A 13,117-nucleotide genomic window follows, 5' to 3' on the forward strand; every position below is an offset into this window, starting at 1 on the left:
TTCTAGCAAATATGGCTTTCCTTGATAATTTCTCCTTTACTCTTCTATTCTAAGCTTCTCAAGATTTTGTATCAAAAAGTCAGGGGAAGTTCTCAGCCATGAATGTCTGCCCTTGGCATTTCCTCACCCCCCCCACTTGATCTTTTCATATAACCTTTCTAAAAAAGGGTATGGATGCCTCTAAGTTTCATCAAAGGAGTTTGTGTTTCTGTTTCTTATTCTCCTTGTTGCTTTTGAATGATTTAGAAGTGGGAGAAATTCCCAAGTTTATTGTCAAATTCAAACTTCTTGTGGTCTGAAAATTGTTATGCTTCTATAAACTCTGAGAAAAAAAGTTTTGATCAGCTATCAAACTTCACATGTCAATCAAACTTCATATAAATGCCTTGATTATATTTAGATAAAGTCTTTTTATTATGAACTCCGCAAGTGGGACAATTGGTTTAGTTGTTAGGGATTTTTGTTTCACGTAGTGTGATTAAAGTGTGACTTACCTTAAAGAAATCCTAGATCCTAATCTGCTAAATGGGGATTACTTTCTTCAAAGTGGTAACCTTTTGGGATACCCTAATTCTAATCCATTTCTGCTACCACAGCTCAGAACATTTTTTGAATATCTCTAAAGAATTACTTTTTTTTTTTTAAAGATTTTATTTATTTATTTGAGAGAGAGAGAATGAGAGAGAGCACATGAGAGGGGGGAGGGTCAGAGGGAGAAGCAGACTCCCTGCCGAGCAGGGAGCCCGATGCAGGACTCGATCCAGGGACTCCAGGATCATGACCTGAGCCGAAGGCAGTCGCTTAACCAACTGAGCCACCCAGGCGCCCAAGAATTACGTTTATAATTAGCTTATGAGACACAAAAAATGCTTTAGTCTCATTACTAAACTCAGATAATTATTCACTTTTCAACCAGACTCAATGCCAAAGGACTTTACATTTTTTTTTTTCAAAAATAGTCACATCCATCTTCAAAAAAACACATGGCTGTCACCAGTTGGTTTTACCACCCTATGTGTTTTAGATCTAAATGAGTATTTCTTCGCCAGTTACTTCAAAAGCAGAGAGATTCAAATGCGCCTCAAAGTACAACAGAAGAAGAGTTTCAAAAATACTTTGCTCAATGGCAGTATTATTTTTATTAACATTATTAATAATATGCTGAGATCATTTTTTTTAAAGATTTATTTATTTATTTGAGAGAGCGAGAATGAGAGAGAGAGAGAGAGCACACGAGAGGGGGGAGGGTTAGAGGGAGAAGCAGGCTCCTCGCTGAGCAGGGAGCCCGATGCAGGACTCGATCCAGGGACTCCAGTATCATGACCTGAGCCGAAGGCAGTCGCTTAACCAACTGAGCCACCCAGGCACCCCTGAGATCATTTTTATTATGTGTGTAAAGATTTTTTTTTTTTTTTTTTTACAGAACTAGGGATAATTTTTCTGAAAAATATAAGGACTTGAAGGGATAGCCTTGATTGAATTCTGCTCATGAACACCTGTGTTAGTTCAAGTTAAAGGTACATAGATATGCTAAGGTGACCTTAAGAAACGGGAAGTTTCTCTAAGACTCCACAGAGGCAAGGCTCTAGGTTCTTGGGTCCTATTCTCTCTGGTGTCTCTTGTAGCAGCACTGCTTTAACCAACTTCTTTGGCTTGGGGACACCTTTGGCCCAGCTAGTGTCAGGCTGTCTTTGACCCACATGGTGGTCCCTGGTCCAGTCCATGAAGGCTACCATAGGTGGCTTAGTTTTACTGGAAAGCACATGGCAGTTTTTCTCTAAAGGAGGCAATATAAGACATTCACATTAAGCTTCGTTTACAATGAGCTTGAGGGCACATTCAAGACTCCCACTACGAAGAATGATCCTTCGTTATAAGGATATAAAGATACAGTCCATGCCTGCAATGATCTCTCCCTGGAGTGGAAGTGTGGGGTTGAGGTGGGAAGGAAAGGAAGGGAAGAAAAAGGTGGATGAGCATTCAGACAACCCTGTGGTGTGGCTATGTGGTATAGATGAAACATAAATAAAATGTTATAGTAAGGGGACCTAGGGAAACCCAGAGGAGGGGAATACATGAAAACCGATCAAGTAGAAGAAGTGATTTTCTTCTCTGTTTCTCTAAAGAACAGAGCTTGGACCAGTGGTTAGAAGGTACAATGAAGCAGATTTGGTGCAATACGAAAGAATTGTTTTTAAACTGCTTCAGTTGTCTAAAAATAGATTAAATCAGCTGTCTGGAAAGAGTAATAGGCTCTGAATCACAGATGTTTATTCAGAGGCTGGGCAATGGTGATGGGTCAAAGTGAGTGGTATGAAAATACGAAAAACACATGACTTCCAAGGTCCCTTCCCTCTCTAAAATTCTACTCTTTACTTCTGGGTTCTTTATGTTTGTTTACATCAGTCTTACCTTATAGTCAGACTTTAAAGGTTGCTAATATCCATATCATGGAAGTACTGATAACAGTCAAATTTGGCTTCTCTGTAGGATTAAATGAAAAAAATGAATGTAAAAGTACCAGATAGAGTGCTTCACAATTGTTAGTTGAATTTGAATCAGTGAAAAATAAGCGAGAAGAGAGGCTTTGATGCCTTTTGGGAATGAAGAGCATATCCATATATCCAACCACCCACATTTCATTCCTTTTCCCAGTCTTAATGGAGGGTTGAGAAAGGAACTCAGATTTGTTTGCAAGAGATAATGTTTAAGGTAACTACTATTTAGGCTTTCCATACCCTGGATAGAGAAGATCCATAGTCTACAAAAGTCACAATGTCTACCTAAAGAGTGATTCACAGGATCATACCAAGAAATTTGGATAGTTCCTGGAGGTGTGTGGACTGTGGAAATTAATCTATAGGCTTCTTTTTTTTTTTTATTATGTTAGGTTAATCACCATACGTTACATCATTAGTTTTTGATGTAGCGTTCCATGATTCATTGTTTGCATATAACACCCAGTGCTCCATGCAGAACGTGCCCTCCTTAATACCCATCACTGGGCTAACTCTTCTCCCCACCCTCCTCCCCTCTAGAACCCTCAGTTTGATTCTCAGAGTCCATAGTCTCTCATGGTTCGTCTCCCCCTCTGATTTCCACCCCTTCATTTTCCCCTTCCTGCTATATTCTTCTTCTTCTTCTTCTTTTTAACATATGACGTATTATTTGTTTCAGGGGTACAGGTCTGTGATTCAACAGTCTTACACAGTTCACAGCGCTCACCATAGCACATACCCTCCCCAATGTCTATAGACTTCTATTCCATTAGTTTTCTATTCCATTAGTTAGTAACTTGACCAAGAAGGGAAAATGATGAATCTGTTATTGGCCAATTTAGTTTTTGGTACTGGCTTTGATTAAGGAATCAGTTGAAAATTTAAAGATAATATTTATAATGGTAATTTTGTGTGTCACATATGTTTTATGATCCTTGCGCATATAACCATCACTATTAAGATTGGTTAATGAAGATTTGCTTTACAGAAGCACACTTGATAATGAAAGCATAATAGTTATGTTAATTGAGCACCTACTGTGTAATTTCCTGTGTTATCTCTTCTACAATGTAGATTATAACATTTCCATTATACAGATTAAGTTGCCAAGGTTCCACAGTTTGTATATAATGAAGTCACAACTCAAATACAGGCAATTTGCCCTTGCAGCCCACTTTTTTAACTGCTTACACAGTACTGCCTCAGGTTCACCACGCAGGCTCCCTAACAGAATGGAAATGGCTAACCTTTGCCCCTTCTCTGCGTTGCACATAATTTGGGAATTCACATGAATTATCTTTCCAACATGAACTGAGGGTGGACTATTGCCAGGCAGTGTCATGTGTGGGGCAACTGATTTCAATCCAGCATCAGGTGTCTTCTTGCCTTGTAGAGCAGCTCAAATTTAGTACAGTGGCAGATATCAAAAATATTTAAGCTGTAAATATTAAGATGAAATTTTTTTAAAAAATGAGAATTTTTGTGGGATACATGGAAAACCTAAAGCACCCGATTTTGAAGGGAAAAAATTTAAGCCTGTAACCATAATTTTCCCTAGAGGTTAAAGATGAATGTATCTACCTATTTTCCCTTCAGTGAGGGAATTTAATCTGAGTGACTCTGCACAGGTATTTCTGGGGAACCTGTACTCTATTTGAATTTTTAAAATATTTTATTTTCCAATCATCTTCCTTTCTGGCAGTAAATATAACTTTTCATAGGCTTCTTCTAAGCATAGTTTTGGATAATGTTAAATATTTTAGAGAGTATCATACTAGAGCATGTGGGTAGCAATATCTTAGCCTTCAGATTTTATCTTTATAAATAATACTAGCAAGAATGAACCTCTTCTAAGCAGAAATTCTGCTTTTACATGCATTTGATGATTTAATCTGTACAACCTCTGAGTTTTTATTGCCCCATTTTTTTCTATGGGGAAATGGAAGCTTAGAGAGTTAAAGCACCTTAGGTTCACTCAGCTAATAAATAAAGACCTGTTCAAATTCAGAGATTTTTTTCTTACTCCAAACTCCTTCTGCCTCCTTTTCATTTTTAAGCAGTTTTATTTTTTGTAGAGAGGATTTCTAAATAACACATTTCTGAATGGTTCTAAACAAGACCCTTTTATAAGCTCTGACTTGCTCTCAGTTTATGTATTAGCTAAAGTTTTTACAGCTTTGTTTGTAAAAGTGAAAAATGTTTGTCTATTTATTATAATTGAAGGGCTGTTGCTGCTGGAAATGGAAGGAATGCACAGGCTGGGGAGGCACATCAATTTGTTAGGCAGCATTAAAAACCTACTCAGAAGAACATTTTAATAGTTTTTATTTTAAGTTTTAATTATAAACTATTTCAAACCAGAAGGGTACCACAAATACCCTGTTAGACATCTGTACCACTACCGTCTTGATTGAATAAATGTCAACATTTTCCCATATTCTTTTTGGGCCTTTTTTGTAAGGATTTTCTGATACAACTAAATGCCCCTACCCTATCACATTAGCCTTCATCCTTCCCCAGTGATCTTCACGATCTTGAAGTTCAAGTGTGTTCTTCCCATGCATGCTTTTATATATTTATTACATATATAAGTACATTCATATCTTTATGTACTAGTTTTATGTGTTTTTAAAATATACATAAATGAGTAATATACTACATATTCTGCTCTTTTTCCACTTATCTTTATGCTTTTGAGAATTACCTATATTGGTACATGTATACCTTGTTTTTCATTCTCACTGCTATAGTATAATGTTCCATTGTATGAATAAAACATTTTTGTTTATTCATTCCTCTATTGATGAATATTTAGCTTATTTTCTTTCTTTGACTATTATAAATAATGCTGTAATGAGCATCTTAGTAAATGTCTCCTCTTGCACATTTGCGTTTTTTCTGGGTGACATACCTGGGAGAAGTTATATCAGTTTATATTTCTAGCAATGTGGTACAAGAGTTTCTCACTGTTCTCAGAAGCACTTGGTATTAACAGATTTTTAAAATTTTGCCTACTAAAAAACACCTGCCCTGTACATCTTCAAAAATGTTGGTATCATGAAAGACAAAGGCCAGGGAACCATTCCAGATTAAGGAAGAGTAAAGATAAATAACATCTGAAAGCAATATTGTTCCTCAGTTAGAAAAAAGAGACTGAATATGGACTATGTATTACACAGTTCTTGACTCATGTTACTTTTTCTAAGGTTTGATCATTGTGGCTTGGTTATATAAGAGAATATTCTTGTTCTTTGGAAATATAGAAGTTATTACGGATAAAGGGACATGATGTTTGAAATTTATTTTCAAATGCCTTAGCAATATAATAATAATACAGACACAGGGTGAGATAAAGCAGTGTAGCAACTTTCTCACATTGGTGAATCTAGGTGAAGGGTATATGTGCATTCATTTTACTTTCAACTCTTCTGTAGATTTGAATTTTTTCAGAAGGAAAAATGTTTGCTAAACTCATAGGTGTAAATGTATTCATTATTTTAATTTACTCTTCTCTGATTACTAGTGGGATTGAACATCTTTTTATATGTTGATCATTCAGATTTCCTTTTTTGTGAATTTAAATTCCTTTTCCTAAGTCTAATCGGCTATTTGTCTTTTCCTTCTTGACTTCTCAAGATTCTGTAATAGTCTTCATCCCGATTCTTTGTTGATGTATTTTGCAAACCACTTCTCTTAAGTTTTGGTTTGTCTTTTAACTTTGGGTAATGGGTTCATTAAGGAATCTCAGCTTATGAGTGTATAAAATGACTTTGTTTTCAGTATTTTTCCACTGACTGTCGTATTTTGGATTCTTCTTTTCCACTGGATGGAGGATCCCTTTACACATCTTGTCAAGACTCGGTAACTTTCCAGTGACTTGGTTATTAAAAAGTCTCATTTTTGTAATTAAAGAGACAGTTAAGTTTATCTTGAACCATGAATCTCCAAATCTAAAGCTCTTCTCCTTACTCCTAGCACAAGCTAAACCTTTCCATGTCTCTAGTGGAGAAAGGCAGTGGTCTGCTTTGTACATACATCCCCCTCCTAACTCATCGAGGTGCTAATCCTCTGCTATGTGGAATGGGAAGAAGAAGCCAAGGAGCAAGCATCTTTTCACTTGAGTGAACTGTAGGTGCAGCTTCCTCCTTGTTTGTCACTACTGCTCTAAAGTTGACCAAGTTCTAATGTCCTCACTGTGGCAGGCACCCATGTGCTGCCTCTGCAACTGGGTTGGAGGACATGTTGAGAGGGTTTGGAAAGGGCTACCTTCCCTTTTGCACAGCTCCTGAAGCAGAGACCTAGCTCTGATTTAAGGTTCACATCTAATTTTCACCTTTTCCATAGGGACAGCTCATCATCCCAGCCCCATTCATTGAAGACCCCCCTTTCCCACTGATATGTACTACTGCCTTCCACCCAATGTAGTGGAAATTCTATCTGTTTGCCAAATAATGGGAGTACAGGTTGGCCCAATGGCTGTTCCACTCTTAACTGAGTTCTTTTTTCTCCCTGACTTAATTGCCAGGAGCAGGTCGGCAAGTTTGCTGGAATTGATATTTAATTGGGAGCAGGATGCCAAGACTTTGGTTTAGGCAACTCTAATCTTTTTTTTTTTTTTTAAAGATTTTATTTATTTATTCAACAGAGAGAGATAGCAAGAGCAGGAACATAAGCAGGGGGAGTGGGAGGGGGAGAAGCAGGCTTCTGGATGAGCAGGGAGCCCGACATGGGGCTCAATCCCAGGACCCTGGGATCATGACCTGAGCCGAAAGCAGACTCTTAACCAACTGAGCCACCCAGGTGCCCCAAGGCAACTCTAATCTTTATGAGTGATAGCCTTGGCTTTTTCCCCCTCCCTTGGCTTCTGGGGAATGGAGGTACACCACCTCCCTTCCACCCAGAGAGAGAACATCTCCACCCCAAAGGCCCGTGATCCCTCCCATCTCTCAGTCCTTTTCCTTATGTGGAGTGAGGAGGAAGTTGGTGGTAAGTACTGGTCTGGTGATTCTCAGTAAGCCTTGAGGGAGGGTGGCTGGCCCCAACTGCTAGTGAAAACTTGGTCTTGGACCATGGAGAACTTAGCATCCTTTCTCATCAGTTTTGGATTTATCAACAGTGTCAGGACAACCAGAAAAAATCCCATTTGACATAAGGTTACATTTCATTGGTATTCTTTCTTGTATAAAAGTTTTAAAATGTCTTAATACAGTCAGATTTACTAATCTTTTCCTTATAGCTTATCCTTTCCTTTAGCTTTTTCAAGAAGTATTTCCCTATTCCTTTCAAAATTTTGCTTTTCACATTTAGATCTTTTGTCTATATGACTCTTGAAAAATTTGTTTTATATGTGATATGAGGTAGAGATCTAATTTTAATTTTCCCAAAAGGATAGTTCTTGTCTTAGTACTATTTGTTGAATAGTCTTTTCTTTCCCACTGATTTGTATTATGGCCTTTCAAGTTGCTTTTTTATTTTTATTTTTTTAAGATTTTATTTATTTATTTGAGAGAAAGAGACAGCGAGGGAGGGAACACAAGCAGGGGGGAGCCCTAGGCAGGGCTCGATCCCAGGACCCTGGGATCATGACCTGAGCTGAAGGTAGACGCTTAACGACTGAGCCACCCAGGTGCCCCTCAAGTTGCTTTTAACTGATATCTATTTCTTTGTGTTTTCTTTCTATAGGAATCACCTTTGCTATCCCCTAAAGTTAATTAGATCCCTGACATGTCCACCCATCATAGTGAATTGTTCCAATGACATTTTATTAGAGTAGGAGCTGTGTTCACTATTGCATCCCTAGCATTTAGTACAGTACCTGGCACAGAGTTGGCTCTCAATAAATATTTGGTGAATAAATGAGCAAGTCCAGGCCAAGATCCACCCAGCTGTGAGTCTGCCCTGAAGTCTAGATTCCACAGAATTCAATAGGTTTTCTATTTTACTGCGATTGGTAAAATGGGTTTTTCCTTTCCAGTTGCATAGTTTCTCTCTTGATCTGTTATTCTTTGAGACAGACATTTTGAATATTCCTAGATTTCTCCCTTTTCTTGAGCTTGGCATCTAATAGGTCACTTAGCTTCATGATTTCTACTTTCTTAAAATTAAGATATATTTTCTATTCCTACTATATCTTCATTTTACCTCAGGCCTTTTTTTCCCCCTTTCCTTTTTTTTAGTGTGATATTTGATATATGCACAAGAATGTGAGTAACACATAATAAATTATAATTACATGTATGCCTGTGGGAACCACCACTTGCCTAAGAATGGTAACATTATCTGTCCATTGCCTCTACTTAGGTGCTCCTCCCTGGTCCACACCTTTCCTCCACCTAAGAGGTAATCGCTAAGCTGAAGTTTGAGTTTCTCATCCTCTTGCTTTGGTTTCCTTTTCAAATATAGACTTATTACATATAAAAGTATTCCTAACAATGCATTATGTAGATTTACTTATTGAACTTTATAAGAATAGTTTCATACTTTGTGAAGTCTGCAAACTGAATTTTTCATTCAACATTTATGCTTCTAAGATTCATCCATCCTGTTGTGTGTGGCTATGGCTCACTAATTTCATTATTTAATTTCATTAGTGAACACAATGAGATTACATTGTGTAACATACCATGGTTTCTCTATCCTCCTGTTGGTATTTGTTTAGACTGTTTCCAGATTTGTGTTTGCTACTTTGGACAAGATTGCTATAAACATTGTTGTTTATGTCTCTTGGTCCACATGTATAAAGTTTTTCCAGGCTCTGTATCAAGAAGTGGACTTTCTGGGTGAAAGGATATGCCAGTGTTCGACTTTAAAAGATAATGCCAAATTGCTTTTCAAAGTGGTCTGTTTATACTCATGCCAGTAAAGCATAAAAGTCCCCATTGACTTATATTCTTTCCAACATTTGGCATTATAAGATTTATTAATTTTTTCCCTTTTTAGATGGGAAATTGTGTCTCCTTTTAATTGTAATTTATATTTCCCCGAGAAACGAATTTGAGATTGTTTTATATGCCTACTGACTATTCATGATTCCATTCTTGTGTAATGCCTGTTTGTCTTTGCCCTGTTTTTCTATTGGGTTATTTGAGTTTTTCTTTTTGAATTAAAGTTCTTCATATATTTTAGATACAAATTAAATTCTTTATCAGTTGTAAGTATTGCCAATATTTTCTTCCAGTTTGTGGCTTGCTTTTTAAATTTTCTTTATAGTATCTCTATAACCAGAAGTTTTAATGAAGTTTTAAGAGTAATAATGTTGAATTTATCAATCTTTTCTTTTATAATTGGAATTTTTTTATCTTGTTTATAAAACATCCAGCTCTACACTGAATTTATAAATACATTCTCCTATGGTTTCTTTTAAAGGATTTAAAAGCTTTGTCTTCCACATTTTAGATGCATGTGGAATTAATTTTTGTTTGTATGGTATGAAGTAGGGCTCCAATTTTATTTTATTTTTTCCTTACGGATAAACAGTTATCCTGTAAGAGCATTTATTTAGATTGAAATATATTTACAATATATATTGCTATGAGAAGAAAGCATACAATATAACAGAATATATGGTATTTTGAAAACATAAAATATACATATAGTATTTAGTGCATATACAAAATTTAAAGAGACATACACCAAAATAACAATTATGATTATCTTTGGATAGTGGGACAATTGATGATCTTTGTTTATTTCTTCTTTTCTGTGTTTTCCAACTTTTCTCTGTTGAGCATATATTCATATTTTTTTAACAGTGAAAGATAAGGTAGTGTTTATAGATGATAATGCGATGTCAGCACATCTTAAAGAGAAACGATGAATTTAAATTCTCCAACTTAACTTTTTTTTATATAGCTTCTTCCATTCCTAGGGGTGGGGGAGAATGTTTGTAGATTATGCAGTAAGTCTCAATAGAAGGTGAAAAATGGTTGAATTCTGAAATCTGGGTGAATCTTCTATAATTAGTTAGATAAAATTTCTCTCTCCTGAGCTGCGTTTGCTTTACAGGTATGTAAGACTCTTTGGAAAATAGGATCCATGTTACTTATGTGTATCATTGATGATATAATTATTTCTTTTTGATCAACAGCAGATAATGAAAAGACTTATAAAGCGATATGTTCTGAAAGCACAAGTGGACAAAGAAAATGATGAAGTTAATGAAGGTAAGCATCTCCACCTTGAGAAGCATCCTTTTGCAACTAACTTAATGACCTTGGAAAACTTGATATTGAAAGATACTTTAAAAATCCAATCTCAAGTAACAGTTCCAAGATTGATAGGAGAATCTTAGGTTACATTTCTAAAACTCTATCTTTTAAAAGAAAGGGTTATTAAAAATGTCAATCAGAGACAGTTGATCTCTATTTGAATGCCCTAACTGATTCTTAGAATGTAAAACCTGCCATCATTCTGGGAGCCTTTAAATTCCTATTACATAAAGTAGTCAGTAGTTTCAATTCTGTTGCAGTGAGTTCACATGAGTGTTAACATTTTTCCAATGTTAACATTTTCCAATAAAATAGTTGGCTGGTTGGCTCAAATAAAACCTACATTTCTTCAGAAAAATGTTTCCTTTGTTGTACAGAAAGAAATCTGTAACCCATTTTTCTCATCTGCTGTTTCTCTTTTCCCTTTCACTTTTCTCCTTTGCTCCTTATTTAAAGGTGCCTATTTTTTCAGGCATATCCTAGGCAGGGCAGCTGTCTGTACTATAAAAATGTTTCACCAAAGGCTAGGCCAAAGAACAGGCCCAGAGTTGGAAAGAAATCAACCTGGGAAAAGTAAGTTGCCTTAAAATGGAAACTTAGCTTCCAATAGCAATGAGATTCCACTAGATCTATCTATGCTGATAAGAAAGGGCTAAACTAAATAAAACTGGTGATGGGCTTCAAAGCCATTACTTGATTTATGTGAAGAATCCTTTGAAAATCTGGATCAATCCACTGGTACGTGTATATAGAAAAGAAGTCTATGAATGTGTGATTGAGGACCAGCAAAAATCCAATCATGATGCCCTAGAAACTGTCTCAGGGAGACAGGATGGAAAAGGGTTGTAGTTTAGAAAGCAGAAATCTGATCAGTAACCTCCCTGGTGGATGGCAGTTGGGAGAAGAAAAACAAAGTGATCTGGGGGAATTGGATTGCTGACGGCCTCAAAAACAAAGGAGCATCTTCCATGTCCCTGCACCAAAGAGGAAAATAAGTTAATGAGAATTTGGAGTTCTGAACAAAGTTCTAGCTAAACTATCATACAATTTAACATCCTCATTTAATAAATGAAGAAACTGAGGTCCAAGAGGTTGAGTAGTTTGTGTTTCCCATATTGGCAGACGACATATAACACTTAATGACTAGTCCCCCATAACTCAAAAACAAGGAAGGAGGATATGGCACTAGGGAGGTGAAAGGGAATCTAGTGGGTTTGTAGTCCAAACGTGATATTCAGTGGTGTGAGAATCCATTTATTTCACCACAGACCAGCCTCAGGATTTCAAATTAGATCATATTCCAGATGGGAAAGGAAGAAGCACTTTTTTTTTTTTGCCTAAAAAAAAGGAATCTGCAAATGTTTTATGTGTATTTTTGAGGAATAGAGTTCCTTAACGTAAAAAGTTTCTGATATATATATATATATATATGAAAGAATGTAGAAATTATACTTTAAAGCATCATAAAGGTACCAGATAATATCATGGAAGGTATGTTTTACATGTGATTCTTTTACAGAAAGCTTGTTAAAGTACCAATAATTTGAAGAATCATTTCTTAGATTCGAGATAAATTTCTTTCTTTTTTTTTTTTTTAAGATTTTATTGATTTATTTGAGACAGAATGAGAGAGAGAGAGCACATGAGAGGGGGGAGGGTCAGAGGGAGAAGCAGACTCCCTGCAGAGCAGGGAGCCCAATGCAGGACTCGATCCAGGGACTCCAGGATCATGACCTGAGCTGAAGGCAGTCACTTAACCAACTGAGTCACCCAGGCGCCCCAAGATAAATTTCTGCCCCAAAGTTCACCTTTCAATGTCAATGGCTTATCTACATTGCAGTCATTTGCAAGAGAATCCAGTTCTTAATTGAAAACTACATATGCTCAAAATATGCCAAGCTGAATTATGGGAATAGTTGTGTTTTTTTTTTTTTTTTTTAAGATTTTATTAATTTGACAGAGAGAGACACAGCGGGAGAGGGAACACAAGCAGGGGGAGTGGGAGAGGGAGAAGCAGACTTCCTGCCGAGCGGGGAGCCCGACGCGGGGCTCGATCCCAGGACCCTGGGACCATGACCTGAGCCGAAGGCAGACGCTTAACGACTGAGCCACCCAGGCGCCCCTAGGGAATAGTTGTGTTTTAATAGTGACAAGTCTCCTGTGGAGACTCTTACGTGTATACCCATTGCCAGTGGCATCACATTAAACTCAATTTCCCCATTGCTTGTTACTTCCTTATACACTGGTTTTCTGTGTCCTACAAAATGTTCCTTGGCCCCAAGTTCATTGCCATTGCCTTCCTTAATAATCACTCCTACTTTTTTTTCTTCCCTTCCCTTACTTCAAACCTGACTTAAAATTTACTTGTTCCCATGTCAGTATTTGCCTGTTAAACAGATTGAATCACCTTTA

General features: G+C 36.8%; 1 protein-coding gene across 4 annotated transcripts in view; it reads left to right on the forward strand.

Annotated features, from left to right (window-relative positions):
- TRPC3 (transient receptor potential cation channel subfamily C member 3) overlaps positions 1-13,117 on the forward strand; it is a 71,661-nt gene that overhangs the window by 56,052 nt on the left and 2,492 nt on the right. For all 4 annotated transcript variants that reach the window (XM_021681482.1, XM_044912632.1, XM_021681484.2 and 1 more), the window contains one exon: positions 10,585-10,660. In XM_021681482.1, coding sequence (XP_021537157.1) covers positions 10,585-10,660 — 76 coding nt within the window. The remainder of the gene's footprint in view (positions 1-10,584; positions 10,661-13,117) is intronic.

This window comes from Neomonachus schauinslandi, chromosome 2 (assembly GCF_002201575.2).
Source record: "Neomonachus schauinslandi chromosome 2, ASM220157v2, whole genome shotgun sequence".
Taxonomy (NCBI): Eukaryota; Metazoa; Chordata; class Mammalia; order Carnivora; family Phocidae; genus Neomonachus; species Neomonachus schauinslandi.